The 25067-nt window shown below is 42.8% G+C and overlaps 3 protein-coding genes across 4 annotated transcripts; 1 reads left to right on the top strand and 2 right to left on the bottom strand.

Annotated features, from left to right (window-relative positions):
• Positions 1-1003: 1003 nt before the first annotated feature.
• On the bottom strand, positions 1004-18326 carry ift140 (intraflagellar transport 140 homolog (Chlamydomonas)). Its single transcript, XM_011603556.2, has 30 exons — positions 18194-18326; positions 17641-17804; positions 17268-17489; positions 17016-17137; positions 16769-16899; positions 16493-16668; positions 16112-16203; positions 15921-16027; positions 15651-15790; positions 15349-15552; positions 15195-15267; positions 15010-15101; positions 14791-14918; positions 14591-14708; positions 14350-14471; positions 14142-14277; positions 13933-14064; positions 13211-13449; positions 4276-4453; positions 3817-4007; positions 3633-3728; positions 3407-3539; positions 3126-3269; positions 2913-3041; positions 2598-2780; positions 2305-2508; positions 1982-2194; positions 1652-1818; positions 1409-1550; positions 1004-1305 (listed from the first exon to the last, which is right to left on the bottom strand). The coding sequence occupies exons 2-30, from the start codon at positions 17785-17787 to the stop codon at positions 1132-1134; spliced, it is 4335 nt and encodes a 1444-aa protein (XP_011601858.2). The 5' UTR covers positions 17788-17804; positions 18194-18326; the 3' UTR covers positions 1004-1131.
• On the top strand, positions 5159-10988 carry tmem204 (transmembrane protein 204). The gene is made up of 3 exons (XM_003961300.3): positions 5159-6217; positions 6763-6918; positions 9720-10988. Exons 1-3 carry the CDS (start codon positions 5938-5940, stop codon positions 9962-9964), a joined length of 681 nt encoding a protein of 226 aa, XP_003961349.1. The 5' UTR covers positions 5159-5937; the 3' UTR covers positions 9965-10988.
• A 1157-nt stretch (positions 18327-19483) lies between the features above and the next one.
• Positions 19484-25011, bottom strand: telo2 (TEL2, telomere maintenance 2, homolog (S. cerevisiae)). 2 transcript variants are annotated; one of them, XM_003961437.3, is made up of 20 exons: positions 24237-25008; positions 23877-24154; positions 23731-23799; positions 23433-23580; positions 23249-23351; positions 23108-23176; positions 22889-23030; positions 22675-22811; positions 22504-22589; positions 22045-22143; positions 21881-21969; positions 21698-21789; positions 21486-21602; positions 21332-21403; positions 21071-21247; positions 20897-20988; positions 20706-20805; positions 20546-20610; positions 20276-20391; positions 19484-19856 (listed from the first exon to the last, which is right to left on the bottom strand). In XM_003961437.3, the coding sequence occupies exons 1-20, from the start codon at positions 24575-24577 to the stop codon at positions 19759-19761; spliced, it is 2490 nt and encodes an 829-aa protein (XP_003961486.2). In that variant the 5' UTR covers positions 24578-25008; the 3' UTR covers positions 19484-19758. The 2 variants fall into 2 exon arrangements, with proteins under 2 accessions (XP_003961486.2, XP_029704608.1); XM_029848748.1 differs by lacking the exon at positions 19484-19856 and adding an exon at positions 19863-20009 and having other exon boundaries at positions 24237-25011.
• Between the last annotated feature and the right edge of the window lie 56 nt (positions 25012-25067).

Raw genomic sequence — 25067 nt, 5'->3', positions numbered from 1 at the left:
CTCCACTTTGGGCTGCTCCCCCTCAAAGCTGTTCCCCATTTTCTCCAGTGTCACTTTGATCTCATCTTGGTTCCCAAATTGCTGAAAAGAAAAGGGATTTTAAAAGAAAACAAAAAACAGTAAAATATATTGAGCCTAGCAAGGAATCTTCCAGCTTTTTGTGCATCTGCATGTGACACTGAATAAATCCCAGATGTAGATCTTTTTCTGTCCTATTGTATTGCTTTTGTGTTGCAGGTCACAATGAGAATTGATGCGGCCAATCGGGGACTTTAGTCTTTGGTGGGGGTTTTCTTCCAGGCTCCTATGGAAGGTGTCCACCCGCTCAGAACTCTTTTTGATGTGCCTGAACCAGAGCTTGGAGATGTTCTTGTCCAGCTCATGAACTTTTGTTCTTCTCATGGTTCTCCTCTACACGCTCTTAGAATTCTCAAAGATGAGATAAGAAATGCTTCTGGATTGGACACAAAAAAAAATCAATCATCAATGAGGCCTCCCTTCAGCTTCTCGTCTTCTCGTCACCAGGCTTCAGTTGGGCCAGTACGGGCCTGTCCTGGAACTGGACCAGTCTGCTCTCCAGCATTTCTGTATTACTTCAAAAGGATGATGTATGCAACTTGTTTTTAATATTGATATTTGCTTTATGCATCAGTAAAAATAATCTAATTATTTATTGTTTTTCTTATTTAAAGGAACAATTTTGTGTATTGTTCACTAAAACGTGAATCTCTTTTGCGCTAAAGTATTTGGCAACAGCGCCATCTAGTGTCGGTACCGGTTCGTTCTGTTCTCGCAACTTTGTTCGTGAGTGTAAATATTCAAACAAACCTCATGAAGCCCTTTAGCGTCATTTAAAAATATATTTTGTAACAAGTTAATAAAAATGCAAAATGTGACAAGACAATAGAACAAACAAAAAACAGATTATACATTAACAATCTAGAAACAGTCATTCGACAAAGAGGAGTCACTGCTCCCATTCTGTAGAAAGAAAAATGTAATATCAGTCCATTGGTCAATTTATTTGCCCTTATAATCAAGCACAGGTCGAGTGATAATAAAACATAGACCCAATAGGAGCACTTCCACTGAGAAATATTAATATACATTTTTAACAGGAGTGAGAGTCATTTAATCTAAGTCTTCCTCCACTTCATCCTCATCCTGCACCTCAGGGTTGTGGTCAGTGTGATTGAACGTTAAGCCCGTCTCTTTTTCCAGGGCCTTCAGGCTGACCGGGCTGACGTAGTACCGCACTTTCTGTGATGACACGTGTTTCTGCAGTTCCTCCAGCTTACGCGAGGCCTGTAGGAAAAGGGAGATTAGACCGAGCCCGAGGTCACTATTTAGACATTGGGTTCACAAAGAAGTGGGATTTTAGCAAACAAACAAATGGAAGAAGAGTCACCATATTGAAATTGCCCTGCTGACAGTAGTGATCCACCAGAAAGCCAAATACATCTCCAATCCTGACAGCAGGGTCCAGGTTTGGTTCCTCCAGCAGGGCCTCACACAGCCTGACTGCCTCAGAAGAATCCTGAGCATACAAGCTGCAGGTAAAAGGACAAACGATTCAAATGCAACACTGACCCTCCTGTTTCATGTCATAACTGTCATTTATGATGAGAGCAAAACAGTTTTGTGTTCATACCCGCGCGCCTGGACAAACTTCTTGATGAGGTTGATCTTATGCTGCAGGTCAGCTAGTCTTGCTTCGTGTTTACCTGCTGAAGAGTCCTTTGATTTTAAGATGCATTTATGAGCCTCAGTCAAAGCGTGAAGGGCCTTCTCGTAGTTCTGGAAATCATCGATCTCCACCTAATAAAAAAAGGAAGGCAAGGGCAGTTGTATGTCAACTCCTCCACCCCAAAACATCGAAAATAATCTACAAAACCTCATGCTAATTCTGCTCTGCCTGCCATGGTAACTTAAGCTAAAATCTGCAGCCTGAAATCTTTATGGAATACTAGAATATAAATACCTGAGCGCAAACTTCATAGAAGCCAGCCAGCAGCTCTGCCGCTCTGCCTTTGGTGTAAAAAGCAATGATGGTCTTTAAGATCTCGGGATTTTTCCTCCAGTCCAGAGACTGCAGGTAGTTGGCTGCCATGATGAAGAGCTCCCTCTGACGAGAAACATTGGCAAAGAAGACTATTTTCTCTGTGTCTCCAGACTTGAGGAGTGCGCTCATTGCCTGTACAAAAGAAACAACACGCAACCATTTCAGCTTGTTTCAGACAAACCCTGGGTGACGTCAGACTGACGCGCGAGGGGAAATCCGACCCTGACATTTCGCGGTGCTACCTTCAGCTTGTTGCCGGCCTGTGTGTATTTCTTCGTTGCCAGGTGATAATTGCCCTGACGCATGCAGCACTCGGCTATGCGCTGCAGCAGCTCCTTTCGAGTCTCGTCCGGCAAATCTTTTGAGTCAGTTCCAGTTAGTTTCTCTGCCAGCTCCTCCGTGATGGTCAAGCTCTGAGAAATGCACAACTCCACGGCTTGATGGTACTGCGTTCGCCAAATGAAAAGGACACATAAGTAAGCACACGTGAACCTAGGTTTTTGTGTAACGAAGAGGACGTAGGACAAACAGGCACCTTTCTGGCCGCTACCAGTAAATCAACAGCCTTGTCATACTGGGAATGTGTGATGAAGAAGTCAGAGCAGCGAGCGAGGAGAGCTGGGTCCGAGTTTTCATCCAGATCCTCTGCGATCAGCTGAAGTGCTGAGAACTGTTGTGTAGAAAATGCCAACTCTAAAGCCTTGGAGACATAACCAGCCTATGGAAGAAAATAAGAAGAACGAAACACACACTCAGAACACATTAATTAGAGGCATTCAATTTTGAGCACATGGGTAAACACTGCCCTCTTGTGGAATCGGTGTAAAAGTACAAAAGCACGTTCAATCACCTTGTGGTAGAGAGCAACAGCTCGGTCCATGTTGGTCCCTTTCTCCTCATAGTAACAGGCGGCCTCCATCATGTCCTCGGGGTTACTGAGCAGAGCCAGGTTCATCAGCTGGTCATCCAGACCATTCTCCTGCATACACACATCAAGATGTCAGGATATAAAAAGATTTCCTGTGTGATCCTGAATGATTCATTGGATTTTTTTCCTGGTCACCTTACAAAGCCGAATGGCATTGTTATAAGCCTGAGCTCGAGTGTAGAAGTGGACAGCCTGTTTGATGTCATCATGGCCCTCGTAGTACCTGGCCAGATGGTATGAAGCTGCCCTGTCCCCTGTGTCACTGGCTATTTCAGATGCCTTAATTCACAAAAGCGCATCAGCTTTACCAATATTAAACGCAGCATTTTGAACGAAATGATTATTCATGCAACACTGTATAGAATTGGGGTCCAAATGCGAATGCTGCTATCATTTCAGCCGTAACACTCAGTCACCTTCTGGATGTCTTCCATGTAGCAGTAGACTCGAACCAGGGAGAAGTAATCCTCTGCAAGGTTGTAGAAGTGCAGCGCTGAATCCATGTCTGACTGGCTCTCAAGGTACTGGGCCCACCACTTGTAGATGTTCCTGGGAAGATGTAGAGAGAGATGTTTAAGCTTGAGTCTGTGAACATCGGGTGTACCCCCCCAGACAAATGATGTACTCTCAGAAGAGACACACTTGTCATTTTTCTCCTTCACATAGGCCTCTAGAGACGCCGTGTCATCTTGAAGCATTCTGGGCACTTCAACTCTGTGAGTCTCTGACTTCTCATAACTGAAAAAGAGGAGTGTTGACACCATCAAAACTTTTGCCCATTCATGACTGAGACGCGACATTTTACAAAGATATTATCATATCTTACAATGTGAGCGCACTGGTCTTGTCACCCATGGACTCCAGATATCTGGCATAACTGTAGTAGGTGGTGCGCAGATGAATCCGATCCAGGGTCTCTGCTGTTTCCAAAGCCTGCTGCCACTGTCCGGAGGCCTGGTAGAAACTGTTCAGCAGGTCAAAGCGTCGGCAGCTCTTATACAACCTTTCTGCATCTTCCTATTATAGGACAGGAGGCATAAAGGGAAAGCAAATGCTTAAATGCTGTTATGTTGAGAGAGATTCAAAGGGAGTTTTATTGTCATTGCATCGCTTTTTTTTTTCTTCATTTTTTAGAAATAGTAAAGGAAGAATGGATGGCCTCGGTATGTCGTATCATTGACTTTAAACCTGTGTTGTCAGAGGAATAATAGTCTCCAACTGCATTTATGAATTCCTTTAAATGTATCAAAGAGAAGATAAACCACTGCCTGATTGTGCATCTTACCAGCATGCCGAGCTGAATGGCCAGCATGGCTACTCGGGCCTCCGGCTCTGGATCAGCCTCCGCTTGCTTTAGAGCTCTTGCTGCCCTGGCATTTCCCATATTCCCAAGGCAAACACGTGCAACATCCAGCCGGTGAGTTTTCACACACATCCGTGCCATGTTTTCCCATACTGCCTTACTACAGAGAGGAGAGAACAGGAATGTCGCCCAGTGTTGGATGGTATTTATATATGTAGACACATCTGCATATTATTGTCAGTTTGGGTTTATTCTTTGCACATTTTACATTGAAGTATGTCTGCAGTAAAACCTCAAAGCAGGAAGTAATATGCACAATTATTACTTTTCCTTCATATAAATCATCCCTTCTAACCTCTGTTTCTTCAGCCTCAATTCAAAATACCAAATTCCACAGCCATCTGGTCTCTATTTGTGCAGCCACCCCCTCCTCTTTGCTTTAGCTGATACAGATGTGGACCATTTATTAAAGTTAGGCAACAGGAAATACCCCAAATCTTTAGGGGCCCTGCTAAAAATGGGGTCAGGGAGGCCAAGTGGAAGAAAAAAACCTGAGGGTATCCAATATCTGCCTCAATATGGTCACAGAAAAACCAAGCCTAAAACTTAAATACTTTAAAATGCAGCAAAAAAAAAAAAAAATCAACAACAGACATTTCTGCACACAGCGGCAACATCTAGACAGCCTAAAAAGGAAAGACAAGAGAAGGAAGAGGGCTACATTTGGCCCCTCTTCCCATCCTCTTTTCCTCTCAGGAAACACATCCTGTTGCTGGCTGAGTGCAGTGGCCCATGTGTTTGTTGCACACGAGAGAGACGACTTTAGCGAACGCCCCACGGGCTCCAGACAAAAGAGTACACAATTGTGACGTCTACAAGGGGGTCTGTAGGACGTTTTCTCACACAAACACCCTGGCGCTCGCGCACAGACACACACACACGCATAATTAAAGTGAACAAGAGGGAGGGCTCTATCTGTTTATAGCTCAGCACCATTGAGATCGTGTCTCAAACTTTGAGCAACGACTCCCCGAAGTTTCAACTGTGACCTCAAGGATTTGGAAATAGTGAGAGAGGAAAAAATACCAGTTGAGCACTCGGGTACATTGGAATTGTAAAGTGGCTCAAGAGATAAGACAAAGGGAAGGAGAAAACTTGCGTTTGCACGGAGAGAGCAGAAGGACGGCAATAAGTCACAACAGTGCAAAACGCAACACGCTGAAGCAGGAAAAAGAAGAAAAAATAAATAAGGAAAAAAAAAAAATCAAGAACCAAGAGTCAAGCTGCAACCAGTCAGAGGCAGTGGAATGGACCCCGGTCTCACTTGGATCAATCTGTGCATACCTGCGGTGCTGTCTGAGGAAGAGGGCTGAGGATCTTCTGCAATGACAACCAACTACTGAATGAGGATGAATGGAGATGTTCTTTAGTTAGGCCTAACGACAACATTCTTGTCCACTTCAGTGGTGGTGGGACAACGCTCGCTAACAGCTGGAGGAGGAGGAGAGAAGCCAAGGGGTCCAGAGCACCGCTGGTGCTCCTACCCCAGAGGACAGCGAAGGGAGCAGGCAGGACCCGCAGGTGGTGCGGAGCTTGGAGGAGGGTCTCGAGGGAGGAGGAGAGGTGGTGAGAGTTAGGCGTCGCATGGCTGTGAAGAGGCTAGTGGTTGCGGCAGTGGCAGTGGCCCTGCTGTCCCTAGTCCTGAACAATGTAGCAGCATTTACCCCCAGCTGGGTCCTGCAAGCCCTGGAGGATGGAAGAAAGCGAAGTGTGGGACTGTGGAAGACGTGCCCCACCGGTGGCGAGCGCGAGCGTGATGATCTGCAGCCTGGAAGAACAGGACAGGGGACTCCGAAGCACTGTGATAGGCTGGGATGGGGCTCCGATGATGCAGGCTACCAAGAATCCCGCAGCACCGTTAAATGTAAGTGTCATGCAACACATGCACATTCGTTTGGCTTTTTTCTCCAAACAGTACCAGGCTTGCACGTGTCTATGTAACGTAATATTTGAGATGTTATAGCTCAGAATGACAACAACCACTGAGGCAGAGGCGTTTCTGCAGAGTCTCTGCAACAGATGATTAACAAACGTGCATCTGGGTTATATCACCGCGGTAGCCTCGGAATTATTTATTTCATTTAAATCCGTGGCATATGTACTTTTCCAGGGGGACAGCCGAGACTTGTTTGCATGCATTGAGCTCAGCTCTTATCGCATTTCCTTGAAGTGGTGTTTTCCCATTGACTTGATTGAAAATGTTTCCTTCAAGATCGTGAATGGTGAAATTCTGATGTTCTTGTGTCTTTAATGAGCAAAATAACTACTGCTAGATATCAGACGTGGTTTCGTGACAGGCAGAACGATCCAAATCTTTGTCTTTAATCAAGATAACTTTCCAAGAATCTTCAATTTATGCATTTAGAGTGCAGAGAAATGACCTTTTTTTTTATCTTCTGACCCCTCAAGTGCAGTTTGACATGATGCGGTCATGCAATCTGATGGCCACAGTAGCCCTGACTGCTGGCCAGCTGATCTTCCTCCTGGGTCTGATTGAACTGCCCTTCATCACACAGGAATCGCAGTGGTGGGAGGAGGCCATCGCTGCACTCTTCCAGCTTGCCAGTGAGTACAAACACTTCTATAACTGTATTCTTTTGCAATGACGGCATGAACAAGAACAACAAGACAACATGAACCAAAGACAATCAGACCGACAAAGCAAAGCACAGGAGGAAGGACAAAAACTGAAAAAAGAAAAGCCAGAGTAAATAAAAACAAAGCAAATTAACTGATGGTATTGAAAAACAAAAAGACCATTTCTTTATCTCATTAAATGCAATAGCAATACAAAAAAATATTCAAGCTAAGAGATTGATAGTGGAGATGCATAAACAAGAAAACGAGCGTCGGGCCCATAAACCACAGAGAGAGCTGGCTGGGATGTCCTGTCCCAATGCCCCTACTGAGGAAGTGTGTTGCCGGCAGTGGTTACCGTACTCGGCCAGTTGGTATCATTGTGGCAGAGCAGCATGAAGGGTCTGCTCCGCATCTAAATTTAGCCCTAGTACAGAATCCATGGGCAAGAACTGCAGCGAGTGAGAGAGCGACTGTCGGGCGCCAGGATATCCCTGTTCAGGACGAGGAAACGTCTGTGACTACCTGTTATGCAAACCCGCGAGCTGGAGGAGGAAAAAGAGGGGAGGGGGCATGGACAGTAAAGACAGCTTGAGCAGCGACTGTGTGTTTGTGCGTGCACTGGCAGGAGGGATAATGTGCATGCAGGTTCGTGTGTGTGTGTGCGTTGCATGTTTTGATAAAGAAATGTCCCGTGGTAAATACAACAGCAGGGTGGGAATTGTCTTTGTATAGATAAGCCAGCCGGACTTTTATGTCTGTGTTTACAAAAAGACCAGCGGCTAATAAAGAATCCTGGCTTTATCGTTAGCGTCTCTGGCACGCATTTAAACAGGAAGGAGGCATCATTGCAGGTCCTAAACCAATACAATTCTAGGACTAAGATCATTTCAAACAACAACTATATGAAATTTAATTATCCTCCTATCAATCAGCAGTAACTATTAAAAAAAGCAGACTGATTTCCTGACTTCTATAAATATTGAGTTATTTTTACCATATATAGTCACAGCACATGAGTAATGACATGGTGACACATATCTTGGTTATAGGATGTTCCCAACCAAAAACAGAATATCCTTCTAGATAACTCAACAAAGACAGAACTGATGTACGGGTTCCAAGTCAAATGGAAAACAAGGTCTCGATCCAACCTTTACAGTTTTAATGGAAGGGAGATTTCTAAAAGCAAAACAACAATTTCAGCTTTCACCAGGTCTTTAAACCACATCACGGTGAGATGAGGTGCAGTTTGGTATATTAGTGGTCATTTAGGGGTGCTGGACGGAACCCGAAGAATCCAAAAAAGTCAGTAAGGGGATTCTCAATACCAAAAACAGACATTTTGAAGTCCTTGTGATTAATCTATGCAGGTATTTAATGATTTATCTTTCATCACTCCTGAATTCACCACAGAGCTGGTGAATGGGCTTCAGGTCTGGATGAATGAAGCTATTTTACAATCACACTCATGTTTTCATTTTGAAATGTGCCAAAATTGCTCAGTTATTATAACCAGACTGTGGAATAACAACATCCAGGTCCATTCAATGATATCGCAGCAGTGTTGGCAGAGACCAAGCTGACGGCACAATATTGGCCCTTTGACCCCTGGAGGCAAGAATGAAGTTTGTTTTATGAATGAACACATCTAAGGACAAAGGTCCTCAGCAATCTTTTCTTTAGTTCTCTTGACTCTGAGGAATTTTATCTTTGGGGCTTAAAGTTTCCTTCAGAAATCAGTGGGCTCAAGAGTCTAATAACTGGGATGTAATGAAGGTGACGCACCCATACCGGATAGTCAGGCTGTTTACTCATGCAGCCTTTAAGAATAAATAGTTCCTATGAAATTCTTTACTGGAAGGACAATAAATAATGGAGAATGAATTTCCAAGACCCGACCTTCAGTGAAGGGTTGTTTAGATTGTCGCTATGACAAATGTCCAAGCAAATATATTAACCTCAAAGTTCAGGGTGTGGAGCTGTGGGAAGGAAGGATGGAAAGAGGAAGACGGGGAAGGAAGTTGGATTGATAAATCAGAGCCAAAAAGAGGTTCACACAGCCCACCCAAGCTGGAAGCTGGACAGAAGATTATTCATTTTCTTAGACATAGAGCCAGACAGGTGAAACTTGAAGAGCAACTCTCAAGCCTGATAGTAAGCGTGCCATGATCACACACATCCTCAAATTAAGCAAAGATAGGGCTACTTCTGCAGAGGTACCGAGCCACATATAAATTCAACTGTTGACCGCTGCAGGAAGTCAACTGTTTCAGATCTCACGGCAACGGCATCATGTTTCCAGTGATTATGTTGGTCTCTGTGTTTAGAAACAGAAGATAAAATAAATAAGACTGGTTAAGTCGGGGGTGACAACGTGCGCTTTTAAAACTTTAAACGCTATCACGCAAAGTTCATTGCGTGCATGCGAATACTGTGACTCAAAGAAGTCAGGATATGAAATCTCAAAGGCTTTACCGGCACATACTCGTGCGCTGGTATTTTCATGCTATTCACAGCTTTGATCTCGAAATCTCAGAAGTTCTTCCTAGGAGGAAACAGAATTCTGGATTCAAAGACCACACACAGAGCAGGTTCTGACAGGCCACAGAGGTGTCTCACTCAAAAACTTCAAATTGCCTTATATTTAACAATCCATTGCATTGTAAAAGAGCCAATTATCTGTGGTTTGCTCTTCTATTTTAATAACAATACTTCGAAAGTCCAAAAAAAATTAGGTAATAGAAGAAAACACTAAAACAAAATTTCCCCCTCTTTTTTCCGTGTAGGTTTTGTGCTGGTGATCGGACTGGTGACCTTCTACAGAATTGGACCTTATACACAACTGTCATATTCCTGTTACCTGGACATAGCGGCTTGCCTACTGGCCACAATGGCTGCCGCCATGCTCATCTGGAACATTTTGCATCGCCGCGATGACTGCCTTGCACCTCCAGTGATCATCATCAGTCGTTCTTTGACGTCTCCCTTCCATCCTCGTCTAGACAACGACTACGTGGAGTCGCCGTGCTGAGGCCTCACAAAGAAGCAGCAGTTGACACTGACAACACTGACAACAATGACAACAACAATCTGACAGCACTGACAACAATCCACACCTGGTCAGCCAGGAACCACGTGGCTCTTGGGAGAGGAGGACATTGCTGGTGCTCTGTGCAGCCGAACTAACTTACTGCTTTATTTAAAAAGCTGAATGAAAGTGACAGATTTTATAAAAGACTGTGTACACAACTGGAAACTTACACATACTCAGTACTGTGTGATGTTATTCCTGCTTAGGTGAGCTATGGGGAGCTAATAACTCACTGACACAGAGAGGCTGTCATGACACACCCTTCTTCTGAAAAGATCAAGCTGGAACTTGACCTGTTTTCTTATGTGCACTCATTAAATATCAACCTGCATCATTTAAAAAAAAATGCAGATTTTGAAAGTAATGCTTTCAACAATTGCAAATTCAATACAATTATAATATATTTTAGTATCGGAATATGTGTGTTCCGAGCGAGGGACGAAGTTAATGAGGTAAAGAGTCAAAGGTTTTGATTTGACCTGTAACATTTATGGTCACCCATATCAGAATATTGAATATTGTCACTCCGCCAGTAGGTTTTTGCCACACATTGTTTCCCACCTCGATGTACTGAAATAAATGGGTAAATGGCCTGCTGAGTGATGCATTTAGATTCGGATTGTTTTAACAGCCTTTGTTACATTACTTGGTAACATTCTACTGTTAATTCTGCAATAAATTAACCAACTTATTAGTTAATTTTTTAAATGATGCTTTCCATTAGAAACTCTGCCTGCTTGTGGTACATACTGTATACTATTAAATTAATACAATACAGTTGTGTAAAGAATAGTGTATTAAGGGTAGTATTTTTGTGAACATATCATATGAAGAAAACAAAAAAACAACACCTCCAGGTATATCTGTTCAAGTTTGTCTTCTGCTATATTGTCAATCATAGAAACACATTAGAATAATAATATATATCGCATAAGTTGAATAAATTTATTGGTGAATATTCAAACACTGTGGTTGTTTTGTTTTCGCTATTTTTGGTATAGAACGCCACACCTTTCAAAACTAAACCTGCCCGGTATTTTTTTCTGAATGCACAGACACCCCCTCATCTACAGACTTTGTCTTCTACATCCTACGTTTGAAATACCCCCACTAGTATATCACAGTTTTCTTCTGGAAATCTAATTGCACGCAATATAAAGAGATTGCAAACATTCGTTATTCATCAGTTCAGAACACAGGAAAAAAAATGACGGTCAATTAGGATTAGAACATCCATCAACAGTTGTTCCTTCACCCTAAACATTTCCCTAGGTGCTTTTTTTCGTGAAGGAAAGGAGGAGTTTGGCATCCATATAAAGAGAAATGTGGCAGAGGGACCTAAATAGAACGTTTGAAAGGGAGGCTTGCATAGTATGGTAGATAACCCTGCAGCATGTCACCAAAAGTCAAGGATAGCTTAAATGAAAGGAAGCAGAGCAGCCTGAACAGAATAGAATTCCAAGCTGTATCTGACAGAATCCTTTGGCAGACAGACGTACTTTCATCCTGAAAACATTGGCTTGAGAGAATTATAGACTGGATAGCATGACTTTTTCTACTGAACAAAGGAAAGGGTCAAGATGACTCAAATGCCAAAAATTCCATTATTAAGCTGCTAAGTGAATTTACTATTCAAAAATTGACAGTTGGATGTCAGCGTCTCTTCTCCTTAACCGCTTTGGCCCTTTTGGGGGTCCCGGGGAGGTTACTCAATGGGCGAATGCAGGGTCAATGGGTCGTCAGTACATCGCAGGGCCCTCTATGAGCATTTTTGGGTTTGGTACCTTGCTCATTGGTACCTCAGCAGTGCTCTGAAGGTGTTCAGGCGCCTTCTCCTACTACCAGAACACCTTCCATGTTTTGTCTGCCCTAGGATCGAACCCAGAACCCTCCGCTTCTCAACCCAGTCCCAACAGACTGAGGTACCTCCGCCTGCTTCTTCTCTAGCTCTGTGCCTCATCACATCCTGTCTCTGAGCCCATAGTTTGGTTTTTACTCTGAGATCATCAGCTGTAAAACCTTTATATAGACATCCGTTTTGTCTTCCCGAATCATGTCCAACCAACAGAATTTACCACAGGTTTACTCCAACAAAAGGTGGAGAAACATGATCCAGGGGAATGGAATGCCCCTAAAGTTCAGCTTACACAGCATAGACAAAGTAAGAAAAGGAAAAAGGTCTAAAATAAAGTTCATACAGGACTGTAGGTATGAGAATCTTTGTTTCATTCATAGACTCGTATGGTAGAAACAATCCCAGCAGATACAGGTTACTGCAGCAGGAAACGCAACGCACACTGCTGTGAGCACAGATTTACGGGAATCAAAGACAATGCTAAAAAAACAAATGGCACAGTAAAAATAGACATCAGTGAGGAACTTAGTAAATCTGTCATAAAACCTATTAAATTCTTTGTAATATCCGGAAAGACGCACTATTTTTCCATTTAGGTAATGTTTGTACGTGCAGGAGCAGCAGAATTCATGGGAGGCAGCAAAAATCCCATAAAGATCAGTGGCTATAATTAAAAAGGCACTTGTGCATGTATGAGTGTGTGTGTGTGTGTGTGTGTGTGTGTGTGTGTGTGTGTGTGTCGCAGAGTGTTTAGAAAAGAACATCCCTCAATACACACCCACACATTAACAGAAACAGTCACATATACACAATGAAGAGTTCCTTCCCTCGGCACACTCACAAAAACTACTTAATCATGTCCTGTGTTTAAAATTCTATTTCATGTACCAACATAAACAAAAGTCATGGTGACAGAGGTTTGTTGAATCTGATCTAAATGTAGCAACAGTGTAGGATATACAAACGGCTGAGATTTGTTCTGTATTGGAAACAAAAATAATAATGGTTTAATTCTCCTATTGCCAGAATAAAAGGACAGATTTTACCTGTGATCACCTGAGAGACCTTAGGTGAGTTTATTACATATACACAGTGTGTGATGAAAGATATAAGGTGAATGAGCAGTCTCATATCATCAGTGTACAGCTAAAAAAGTGTTGATGGGCATCATGACAATCATCAGCATTGTAGCAATGATACTATCCCTGTGGACTGTAACCGGTCGTGGGTCTAGGGCACTTGGATGAGGCAACAACCAGAGCCATGCTCCTATGCAGGGTTCCACCTAGACGCTACACATCATTATTAGTACGAACCTTGTGAAGTCTTACCTCTTGATGAGTTTAATGGACTTAAAAGCTTCATCCATATCTCCAATGGTGAGGTAGAAGCTGAAGTTGAGCATAGCGTCACGGGTGGCCTTCTCACAGTTCTCCATGCCCACAAAATCTCTTAGGGGTCGCCTAGACACCATGTGGGGGAACTGGGCAGAGGAGCCCTTCAGTACCTCTGGCTGAGGTGAAGCTGCTGATGCCGTTTTGTCCGGTAAACTCGCATCTCTTTCACCAGGCTGAGGATGGGAATATCAATTAGGACAAGATCCTTCTGGTTTAGAGTGAGAAATGAAGGGATGAGATGCTGAGATGACAATAAAACAATACAAAAGGATAAATTATGGGGGAGAATAGGGGGGGATATATCAAAAGATCACGTAACCACAATGTGAACTGCGATGGGAGACGACAGAGATGTATTTCAGGGATGTCGCTACTGACACATTTTCTCAAGGCACAATTATAGCAAACATGGATCAAGAACACCAACGCTTGCTTTAAATACTGCAACAGACACTTACTTCTGGTTGAAAGAACCCCCCCCTCCAAAATAATAGCTGGCATACATACGTAAGACCAAACAGAGTTATGGATAAGAAGAGTGATATATTGAAGATAAACATCAAGATTAGGCTTCTGCAATCTGAAACAGCCCCCCCCAGCTACACCACAGTGTACAGTAGACACAGTGCACAACCAGGACAGTGTTCTCTCCTCACCTTGCAGCTGAAATAATAGTGGGGTACATCCACAGCGAGCAGTGCCTGCAGGCCTGGGGGCTTAGGCAAGCAGTCCTGTAGGAGAAGCCCGTGCTCTTGAGTACAGAAAAGCGTCACCACTGATACGTCTGTCTGAGGAGGAGAAACGTGACCGTCATTCTCACTGCGAGCGGCACAGGACCACGTTAACATTAAAGAGCAGTCTTTACCATTTCCAAGAAGCTATTTGATGAGGATTCAGAGCTGATTGGCACTGTTTCACAAACAAAAAGTCGAGGTTCGTTCTCATCCCAGAATTGCGACACTGGGCAGCGACTACTGTAATCTGTCTTGTCAAACTGCTGCCTGAAACAAACAGCAAAGTGCAACCTAAAAAAGAGACATTCCTACACAGAACGGATATACAGCGATACTTACCGTTTGCTTTCTTCTGACTGCGAGATACCACTAGATGGTCTACCAGAGAAGAAGTCAAAGTGTGTCAAAGAGTCCATCTCAATGTCATAAAAGTAGACCTTTTGATCAGGCCGTCCATTAACCTGAGAGGAAGAGTTCACATACACAGCTGCCAACAGAGATACTCACACATAATACTTTAAATTACGGAAGATAAGAAACAGCAACAAGAATGAAAGACTGCTGTAGGCTGTTTATTCACCTGAGAGATTAAGATGCTGACTTGGTTGCCATTGGAATTACATTTGACTGAGCTCAACGCTCCCAAATTTGGAATCTGCTCAGCCATATTCTTTGCACTGCAGTGAGCTTTAGCATCTCTGTAGATACGACAGGAATTAAATTATGACACATTATACACTGACGAAAGAACAAGAAGTAGTTGCTGTAATATCAACAGACCTTCGGGAGAGGTCAAACACACAGATGTGTGCGGTGTCTGTACCTACCACAAGGTAGGACTGACACACATTGAGAAGTACAGGATTTCCTTCTGCCTTGGAGAAGGCCAGCAGCTGCTTGACAGTGCCCTGCGCAAAAGAGTTGACCCAAAGATATAGTCAGAAACATCAATGTGAGTATTGATGCTGAAAAATACAGGCTCTTCATAGAAAAACAGACCTGTGGTGTACGGATCTGGACCCTGTTTGGTTCCACGGTATAGATGTTCTCGCTATGCACAGCTACAGTTACGGAGTCACAAGGAAATGACCCTGTTGTACGACATGGGATGTTTACAAAGTTAAATGAAAGCAAAGCTTCAGGAAAGTTGTGTGGTCCATCAGACATCAGCATCAGGGTTTTACCTTTAATATTAAAAGTGCTTCCTGACAGCTCATATACAGTGACTTGCTTGCCACTCCAGACTGTCACCGAATCCTGTTAAATTTGATCAAACAGTGAGACAGCTGTCTTTTTGGTTTTTTTTACAACTGGCATGTTCCAGCTCAATTAATTTACCTTGCTTGCACACACTCCCTTGATGTGTGTGTCCGACAGCAGGGGAAGGTGCGCTCCTGTGGAGAACTGAGTGACGCTGAGCTGCGTTGGAGTGAGCTGCACTGCTGCCATCTGCTGACTGTAGTGGGCTGACATGAGATGCTCACACAGGATGAGCACCGTGTTTGAATTATTGGCTGCCAGCAGATTCAGACTAGAGCCCCACTGAAACAGAACATGCAGATGAGTTCTTCCAGCACGTACTGTTTCTGATGCATTCGCCGTACATGCTCATATGCCAACATTCTTCATTCATGTAGTACCTGTAGCTGAACCACATTGCCGCCAATTTCAGTGGGTGTCTGTAGCTTCCACAAGGCTTTGGCATCATCTGCACTGCTGTTTGGCTGCACCCTCCTCCATACTGCTATACGCCCACAGCTGGTACCCCCGGCCAAAATTTCTATAGCAATATTATACACAGTGAGACTTTATTTGATTCTAAATTAACCTGTAGCACTATTATTTTTAAGGCAGTTAATTATTCACCTAGAAGTTAAAAAACATTGACACTAAACTAAAAATGTTGCTACCTTTGGCTGCACAGTAAGTAACACAGTAGATCATCTCTCCTGTTTCAAATCCCAGAGACTCATCAAGAGACAAAACATAGTTGTCTTCCCGCTCCAGGTCCCATAGTCTAAAGCAATTCAAAAGACACTTCTAAATTTAGAACAGGAAAATCAGATCCATTTACAAATAGTCAGTATTTGTGCACACTCACCTGATCGAGTGTTCCCCAGTCGCTGTGATGAGAAGGCCATTCTCGGCCCAGACAATATCGACATTCTGCCCGGATTTGCTGCTCAATTTCACCTGTCATAAAATAACAAAAAAAGCAGAATCATATAATATTTCTCCAATAACTGTATTTAAAATCAACAATGGTACATTAATATACTTTTACATATAAAACAATTATATTACCGACAATAATCACAGGTATCATCTACAAATTATTATTATAACCCTGGAGCTTGGCAGATATTTTGGTTAACAGTCTTATAATTATTACTTAATATTATTGCTGAAGAATTTGCTCTACTGGCAGTGTGAGATTGTAGAAATTAAACAGTAGCCATCTGAATAAAACTGGATTTAATACCTTCATGTACTCCTGAGCTCCACCTTCAGAACCAAGAGTGTATTGTGACAACGTCATAGTCTCAGTGATCACAGCAAGCACCTCTCTCTTCTCAAAGAAAAATAGCTTCTTTATTGCCCCATCCACACTTACAAGCACACTGGTTTTACACTGCTCATCGATACAGTGGACTGCACCTATGCATAACATTCAGGATAACAATTAGATGTACATTTAACTGTCACACAATATCATCATAAATGATGTGATCCACGTTATGAAACAACTATCTCTTACCATCTGCAGTGCTGACATAAAATGCAAGTCCCTCTTGTGGGCCCATCTTAAGAGGTGCCCCTTTCCAGCTGAACATATCAAGAGCACTATCATCGCCACTTATGGATGCCCGGGCTAACCTTGCCACATCACTAAAACATTTCATACCAATATTAGACACAATATTCAACAACAACAGTTAAATATTATCTTCTTACTGATGAGATTAGGCAATATTCAAACAACGAACTGCATTCCAAATACATACTCTCCTGGTGAGGATGGCCTGAAGACGCAGCAAGTAAGAGGGTTGCTGTATTCATGCTTCACAAGGTAATTTCCTTGAAGTTTCCCTCTAGCATCCACCTTCCATACTGCTAGTGTGCCGTTCTGTCATTGACAATAACCTTTTAGTTTTTCTATTAAAAAGTGGAACACATTCATTTCCACTGATCATATGTACATCAATCAATCAATCAATAATACAGCGTATGTTTGTGAAATCACCACTGCAACCCACCTGATCGCCAGTTACCAAACGGCTGCCAGAACTACTCCAGTCCAGCAGTAGCATGCAGGCTGTGTGTGTACTGGGAATGACTGTCTGCTCTCCAGAAGGGTGAATCAGGAGCACCACGTCTCCATTTTCCCAGCCTATTGCCAACAGTGCCTTTGTAGGATGCCAACGCAGTGCTGTGGGTTGGTGAGGACGCTCTACATGGCAACTCTCAACATACTCTCCCTGCATATAAACAAGGATAAACATGTTTACTTTTGAATTTTGCACATTTTGTATTAAATACTTATGATAATGTCGGTGTTGAATGAATACTGGTGGATTTAAACTCATGGCATTTCACCCAGTGTCAGTGGCTGCTGAGCTTGGTGTTTACCTGCTGCAGGTATAGGTCCACGTTGCCTCCACTGGTGGTGCTGGTTGAGGCTACAGCTAATAAAGGAAGAGCTGAGTGCCAGCTCAAATGAGTTGGCACGTCACTACTGTCAGGGGCTTCGATACGGTGGTCGAAATACACCGCCATGTCGACGGCTCTCCTCTCTTCACAAGAATTAAAAAGTCACACCATTAATATCGTGCCAAACACGCTGGATTATTTTTCGGTTTTCGGTTTTGACCTAAATGGCGAGTTAACTCGAAAACGTCCATTAATCTGAACAGCAATGCAAAGCATCAGCATTATTTTCCAGTATTTTCCACTTAAGAATATGTGTAACGCCACTATACCTCAAACACTTTACTAACACTTAGGAATTAGTTGTCAGTCTCTATTATTAGGCACCATTCATTTGAGTGAATGTAATTTTCTACGACTAAACTGTCTTTAAATGCTATCAGGTGCTAAGCTATAAGGGCTAGCCCAAGTTAGCTTTTCATTGACTACCAATTCCGATCGTTCATAACATCATTCCGAGACAAACCTCACTCACCGTTTTATTTGAGTTAAGATCGGCAACGCTGTTTAACCTCGGAATAACAGAGATACAGTCACAATACTGACTGGAGTGTGCGAGCAATAAGAAGACCGCTAGAACTTATGTCCGCCATGTTTGTTTAAACATCCAGAGCGTCTCGTTCCAGTTGCCCCTGGCAACCTCGGAGAACAGGCGACAGGATTTACGGAAACCAACGAGTGGGTTCGACGCTTGTCCAGTTTGTGATAAAGTGTCACTGTAAAGAACGATTATCATTTCAAAAATCACTCGATTACTTCGTTGTTGTTTTTTCTTCTTCTTTGTTTCAAAATCATTTCCATTATTTCAATGTTATATCTGTAAGACCGAAATTCTTTTTCTTATTATTTTACAAGTTTACAAGGAGGATGCTCATGGAAACTTTACTACGAACGTGCGTGTTGTGCTGCTTCTGGGTCATTGTTAAGCGTTGTTAGGTTACATATAGCATTTCAATGTCGTGTAAATTGTCCAATTAAAATGAAGGTTTGTGTCAACAGTGTTGACCAAGCTGAATCGGACGGATCTTTTTTGCAGTTATTGCCTCAGTTTGTGAGTGGATGAAGTAAAACTGTTTTATGGTTGAGTTTGTTGTTTTGTGCATTTAGTTTGTGATGCAACCATTTAGCTCAGTCACAATTGCTGCTTTGTCAAACATTTATTAAAACACTTTAACGTGTTAATGCTCTGCCAACGATTAACATGCAGAAGCTCCAATGACACCCCATCTTTCAGAGACAGAGCAATGACAGCAGTGAGTTCATCTCTCTCCCCCCATAAAAGACACTGCAGGCACCCTAATCAGAAAATAATTTGAGACAGTTTTGGCAGGTTTGAATCTTTACGGTGCCATTTCTTCCAGTCTTAGGTATTGTAATTCACCCACTTCCATCTGGGTTTAAAAGCAAAATGCAGTTCTAAAGGATTTCATCTGAAGGATTGTCACTGTAGCTCGATGAATATCGACTGAAATACTGTTTACTTGTTATATCCTGATGTGACCTCGGGCATTTCCCATTGAACAAGAAGTAAAATACGTGCAGAATAAAGTGTATGTTGAACATGCCATGAGTCAAGGGCATTTTAATAAACGCCTGCATATCTTAAAGAGTATCGTCCAGGATACACACAGTCACAAGAGGAAGTAGTAGCATTTTCATTATTTGTGAATACACACGTAGGGTGAATATTCACAGGATGTCCTTTGCAAACAAACAGGCACAGCAACGAGATGTGCCCGTACAGGAAAGAGGCTGAAAAAGGATATCCTCGGAACACATTTTATTGGTGGACAAAAAGGGCATCCTATTATCCTCTAAATTAATCATTTCTGCGTTATACATTATGTACACATTCCCCTAAATCTGTTGCACTGAAAGAGAGGTGTGAGAAGACATGCAGGGGTTAACACTTCTGGTACACCCTGGCTAACCCAATTCTAAATAATTTTTCGACCTCTGAAATTTCATTTCCATCAACTTGGACTTTTTATGTCTCAGTGTTTCAGGCCAGTGTTGTTATTACTTCAGGCTCAACGCTGGTTAATTCTGTAACTGTTTCTTCAGACTCTTATCCAGCAGCACCAAACTTTGAACGGCCAGATCTCGACAATCTCCATCAGGGTCTGCTTCAGCCACATCTGTACATATTTAAATATAAAAACAATCAGCAAGACCTCTCAGTATAGTTAAATACAAAACAAATAGCTTCAAATTGCCTGTGAACCCACGTGATCCACTGACCCCGTTGTGTTGGAGGAAACTGTTTTTGTTGCCCAGGGTCAGCGGGCGTCCTGTCAATCATTTAGTGTGAACCAACATTTAGCTCCAGGCGGACAAAAAAAAAATACACAACTGCTGATGAGTCAGTGGCATCATGTAGAGTGTGTGTGGTACAGGACGTCCTGGTTTTACATCCTTCCCCGAAATGCTCCCTGCAGCTGTACTTGTGTGTGAATGGACATCCCTGACTGATTGTGTAATTCATGTAATAAATAACAGACTTATGATATTTAAAAACGGATTTGTTTATTTTGGGAACAATTCCTGTTTCTCTTACCAGCAAGCCAAGATCGAGTCTCAAACAGCTGATCGCCAAAGTCCGCCAGCAGGTTTTGGCTGTTCACGCTCATTAATAGGGAGCAAACTGCAAAGAGGACACCTCTCCTCACCGTCCTAAAACAGACACACGTCAGTTACAGCTCAGGAGAATCAAACGGATCCTATTCAGATCTTTTTGAATCTTTGTTCCTCATCTAGTTCTACTATATTTACCCAAAAACCTGTATTCTTGATTTTGGATGTAGGCTACAGCTACAGTCTTACTTACTGGTCAACGTGGTAGCGGACTGACCATACAAAGTCCAGTAAAGCCCGACCCATCTGCGTAGCCACCTGAAAGAGAATAATACACCTTTAATTCGTACTGACCCTGACCACACTGCCTTACATATAGTACGTGTAGATGGGAGAGTGAACGAGAACACTACCGGTGCATTGACTGCCAGATGCATGAAGACACCCAACGTGTGGATCAACCTGCCCAGCACCAAATGGTCGCTGCCCAACAGGTCAAATGTCACCTGAGGCCTAAAACAAAGGTATGTAAATCATGATGTATAGAATGTTAAAAAAAAGCAGAAAATGCCAGCTGTGTGGAGCTTAGCTGTAGAGAACAGACCTGTCATAGTTCCTCAGCAAAGGGAAAAAGAAGTGTCCAGCCACAGGAGCATAACGGTTTGGGGTGGCCTCTGGCGCAGGTTGTGTCACACCCTGAAACACATGAGAAATGACTGAACAGCTTCACTCAAATAAAAACAAAAGACCAGTACAAATGTCCATCTGCTGCAGCTACCTTTCTGAGACGTCTTGTCTTGCTTTGAATCCGCTTTTCTACTTCTTGGCGCCAGTCAACAGGTTTGTCATTGACGTATGGACTCAAACCAGAGCTTCCTGTAGCTGCAACACCCACAGACGGGTCTCTCTTTTCACTCACTGGACTCGAGAGCTCCCGTGCTGCAAAAACAAGCACCTGATGTGCCACAAACAAGAACAACATTGCGGTTACGCTTTAACCAGGACATCTGTCGGGCAAAGGTGCTGGAAGAACCATCACCTCCAACATATCGAGCCGCTGGCGAAGGCTGTAGTTCAAAGAATAAAACTCTGTGGTCAAATACTGAGTCACCTGTGGGGAAAAGGCAAAGGGAATGATGGGAATGGTAAAGTGATGATGCCGATAGTAAAGACGCAGAGTGATGCGCTCATACTGGGATACAGTCGATCACAGTCAGTGCCACCATTGTTGCCTGTCTGAGAACTAGGAAGTTATTTAGGTTGTATTTATTCTCCATGTGAAGAAGGACTTTGGTGAGTTCCACACTAATCTGGAAAACAAACATCATCAAGGGTTATAAGTAAATTAGGAGTTGCCCTCATCAAGGAAAACTCTACATCTCATTTTACAATGTGGCTGCCATACCTCCCGCGCTGCAAAGACGTTCTTCCTCACCAAATCTTCAGCAGCTATTAAACTGAGCTCCACACGCATCGGATCCTCAGAGGAAATTAAAGCTATATGGATAGATGAGAACGTATCAGCGATGGCTTCAGCAAAAGCGTGTTTTTAAAAGGTGAGGTCCAAATAAATCCTGTTGAGCCGTACTTTCCAGACAGTCTCGGAGGTAGCGAGGTGGAGAGGCTGCACTCATCTCCTGATCGTCTGACATATCGTATGGAGTGAGCTCATCATCACTACACAACAATCACAAAATCAGGTGAATCATAATTCAATGGAAGTGTAAATTTTACAGACGAGGGTAGATTCACCTGTCCAGGTCAGGGTCTGGCTGACGGCTCAAGTTATTCTGTGGCAATTTATTCGGAACGGGAGGAGGGATTTCATTGGTAACCTTAGGACTTTCAGATCTGCAGAAGATGGGGAAAAATAGCATCAAACTTTTAAAAGGTTTTGTCCATAGACTGTATGAAAAGATGGGTGTGACAGAAAGATTTAAAGGGAGAAGAGAAGATCCTGATCGCCCTCTGGTGGTTGTCTGTGGAAAGGAAGTTATTCATTGGCCTGAAAATTCAGTGATACACTGATGTATGTTCAAAAATACTCCTTTTTTTGATCAGCTTGGTTTTAATTGGCTCTTTTGTTTTGGTAATTTCTTGTCACTGATTTACTCTGTTGCTTGTATCGCTCCAGTTGCAATACAATGCTTCCTGGGATACCTCATGTATTTTTATATTAATTCAACAGTTGTAAATTGTAAAAATATTTACCTGCTTACAGGCTCGGGGTCTGATTCATCATCAGAATGGGCTGTCATCAGAGAAAGCAGCTCTCGAGTCTCATCATCTTGATCATACTACATAGACATACGACATCTTGTTCACACTACATAAAAAATTACAAACTCAGACACTGAATCTTATAAGCTATATAAAGACTACCTCAAATTTGAGTTTGGTTTCACTGATATCCATACGAGAGCTCAGGCACTCTCCCACCACCATGCCCATATGTCTGATACGGACCACACTGCTGTCCAAGTGGCTCTGCATGCCCCCCAGCATACACTGTAGTAAGTCTGAGCAAAAAAACAGGTATAATTCAAAACTCTTTCTTTTTAGTCACTGACTGGAGGGAGATTATCTTTATTTATACCAGACTGTAGCTGATGGAGTTCAGAGTCATCCAGCAGATTTACACTCAGCAGTAAGGCTTTGCTGACATACAGCTGTTGCTCTATGGGAGTATGCTTCACTGCACTGGGGTTAGCCCACGCCTGGGACACCGCCCGCAGGACCTGAGCTCAGAGAAGCATAACGCAGTTCAAAATCATTTCTATATGTGCTGTCGTAAAGCTATTGAAAAATTGCCGACCTGGATAAGCAGTGGTCTTCGCTCTCGGTCTGCTGCGAGGTAACCTAGGAGTACTCTCAAAACTCGAGTCTGGGAAGAAAAAGCATCCAACTGGTACAATCTTTGGATGGCCTAACATAATCATAAATATTATTCTCATACCTCGTATTTGTACTGTAGCAACAGAAGTTTATGTGTAATTACAAACTGGGCCTTTTTATTGGTTAAGACTATATTCCCAATGATCCTGCCCAATATGTCAGGCCTGTGAAAGGAGACAGATCTGTCACTGGAGGAATAAAGAAAACTGCTCCACACTCAGACGTGAATCGTCTCGCCGTCCTACCTGCTGACAGACTGCACAAGTCCTGTGAGCACGCTCTCCATGCAGCGCTGTGGAACGTCCTGCAGCAGCTTCCAGCAGACCCTCTGCCACACCATGTCTGAGCGGGTGTGGATGGACAATCGAGGGGCCATCTCACTAAACACCAGAGCTGCAGAGAAATGAATAAACACCATCTATCAGTCAGTATGGATGCTGTGATTAATTACGGTACTAAAAGTCTATCATTTGTGTATTCTCCCAAGCAATTCAACAGTATGGCACCTACATTAAATTACAGTTACAGAATGCCAAAACTCACCACTCTGACCCTGCACGCACACTTTTCCAAGCACCTGAGCCACAAATGTCAGGGAGCAGTCTGTGCCATCTGTCAAACAGGTCAGAGGTTTTTGACTATTAAATGATAAATCTAAATTTAGGACAGTGTTACAGAGCTTCCCTCACTTCTAAGGGCTTGACAAACATTCTCCAGAGCAGAGAGAATCTCTGTTGCAAGTAGTGGGTAATATTGCTGAGGAAGAAACAGGGGTTTGTTGTTTAGCTGCAGCTTATTTGCCAAAAGGTCTGGCAGTCCCACAATACGACCCTGCAATGTCTCTCGGAGCTGAGGAGAATCAGAGGGTCCTGTCTCCAGACAGTAAGACCACAGCAATTCAGCAAGTCCACCATTCTGAAGAAACCTTTCCGTGATGCTGATCAAGTGGTCCAAATTTATGCTGGGTCTGCAATGCAAAAGGGGGTATTAAAAAAATAATTAAAAAATAAACAGTAATGTATAGGTGTCTCTCATCTGATCCCACAGACCTTAGCTCTCCTATTCCTTCCATCAGCACCAACAGCGTCTGGTCTGCAGGTCCTTTGAGGAACAAACCATCCCATAGCTCTTTGCGTTGCTGTGCTTTTAAACTGTGCACCCAGTCAGCCTGGATGTTACTGACGAGGAACCGGAGGGTCCGAGTGAAGTGAACCCTTCTGAACTCTGCTCGCTGAACTGAAGGGATTCTACTGTCTGAGCCTTCATCCAAGTAAGACTGCAAAGTTTGAAGCGCGGTAATAACGTCTTTGTTTTCTGCAGATGTTGTAAGGGTACGCAAACATTGGGCCACGACTGAACGAATCTCAATATTTGGTGTAATAGTCTCCATCTTTTGCAGCAAAGGCTTGTTTAGATTTTTTTTAAATGCTATTCAAGAATGTTGCAAAAGTTATGATTTAACATTTAAGAATTTCTCCGACAAAGAACTCCAAACTGACCAAATTAAAAATTCGTCAGGATTTAAAATAAATTTTCATTTGGCCCATTTTTCTATATTTTTTTTTAATCAATTGAATGATTGAAAGTTAATAGAGAATGTAATGGACAACTTGGCTATTAGCCAGTCGAAGCTCACCAAAACACATATTTACGAAACAAAATAAAAAATATCCTATTGTCTACTAACATCTACAGAAAGAAAAAGAAATAGTACGTATTTCTATACAAATGTGGAGTTCCTACTCTGCATGTATTCACAATCCTCAGCCTTGTAGCGTCGTTCATATTTGGTACTCCATTAAAATACTTCCGTGGTGACCAAGAGAGCGAGAGAAGGTTCCGTCGACGAAACATCATCAACATGGGGCGTTCAAGACCTA

The sequence above is a fragment of the Takifugu rubripes genome, chromosome 1, assembly GCF_901000725.2.
Source record: "Takifugu rubripes chromosome 1, fTakRub1.2, whole genome shotgun sequence".
Lineage (NCBI taxonomy): Eukaryota > Metazoa > Chordata > Actinopteri > Tetraodontiformes > Tetraodontidae > Takifugu > Takifugu rubripes.
Note: the sequence above shows the minus strand (reverse complement) of the source record. Positions and strands in the feature narration are given on the sequence as shown.

What these genes read in the sequence shown, in the direction of transcription:
- ift140 (XM_011603556.2), bottom strand. Translation starts at nt 17,787, where the DNA reads ATGGCGGTGTATTTCGACCACCGTATCGAAGCCCCTGACAGTAGTGAC. An exon ending in AAGACCAGTGCGCTCACATT is followed by an intron (nt 3,729 to 3,816) that starts GTAAGATATGAT and finishes CCTCTTTTTCAG; the next exon opens with TTATGAGAAGTCAGAGACTC. An exon ending in TCTATGAAGTTTGCGCTCAG is followed by an intron (nt 1,819 to 1,981) that starts GTATTTATATTC and finishes TTTTTTTATTAG; the next exon opens with GTGGAGATCGATGATTTCCA.
- telo2 (XM_029848748.1), bottom strand. Translation starts at nt 24,577, where the DNA reads ATGGAGACTATTACACCAAATATTGAGATTCGTTCAGTCGTGGCCCAA. An exon ending in ACGTCTTTGCAGCGCGGGAG is followed by an intron (nt 21,603 to 21,697) that starts GTATGGCAGCCA and finishes TTTGTTTTCCAG; the next exon opens with ATTAGTGTGGAACTCACCAA. An exon ending in TTGCTGAGGAACTATGACAG is followed by an intron (nt 20,806 to 20,896) that starts GTCTGTTCTCTA and finishes CCTTTGTTTTAG; the next exon opens with GCCTCAGGTGACATTTGACC.
- tmem204 (XM_003961300.3), top strand. Translation starts at nt 5,938, where the DNA reads ATGGCTGTGAAGAGGCTAGTGGTTGCGGCAGTGGCAGTGGCCCTGCTG. An exon ending in ATCCCGCAGCACCGTTAAAT is followed by an intron (nt 6,218 to 6,762) that starts GTAAGTGTCATG and finishes TGACCCCTCAAG; the next exon opens with TGCAGTTTGACATGATGCGG. An exon ending in TGCACTCTTCCAGCTTGCCA is followed by an intron (nt 6,919 to 9,719) that starts GTGAGTACAAAC and finishes TTTTCCGTGTAG; the next exon opens with GTTTTGTGCTGGTGATCGGA.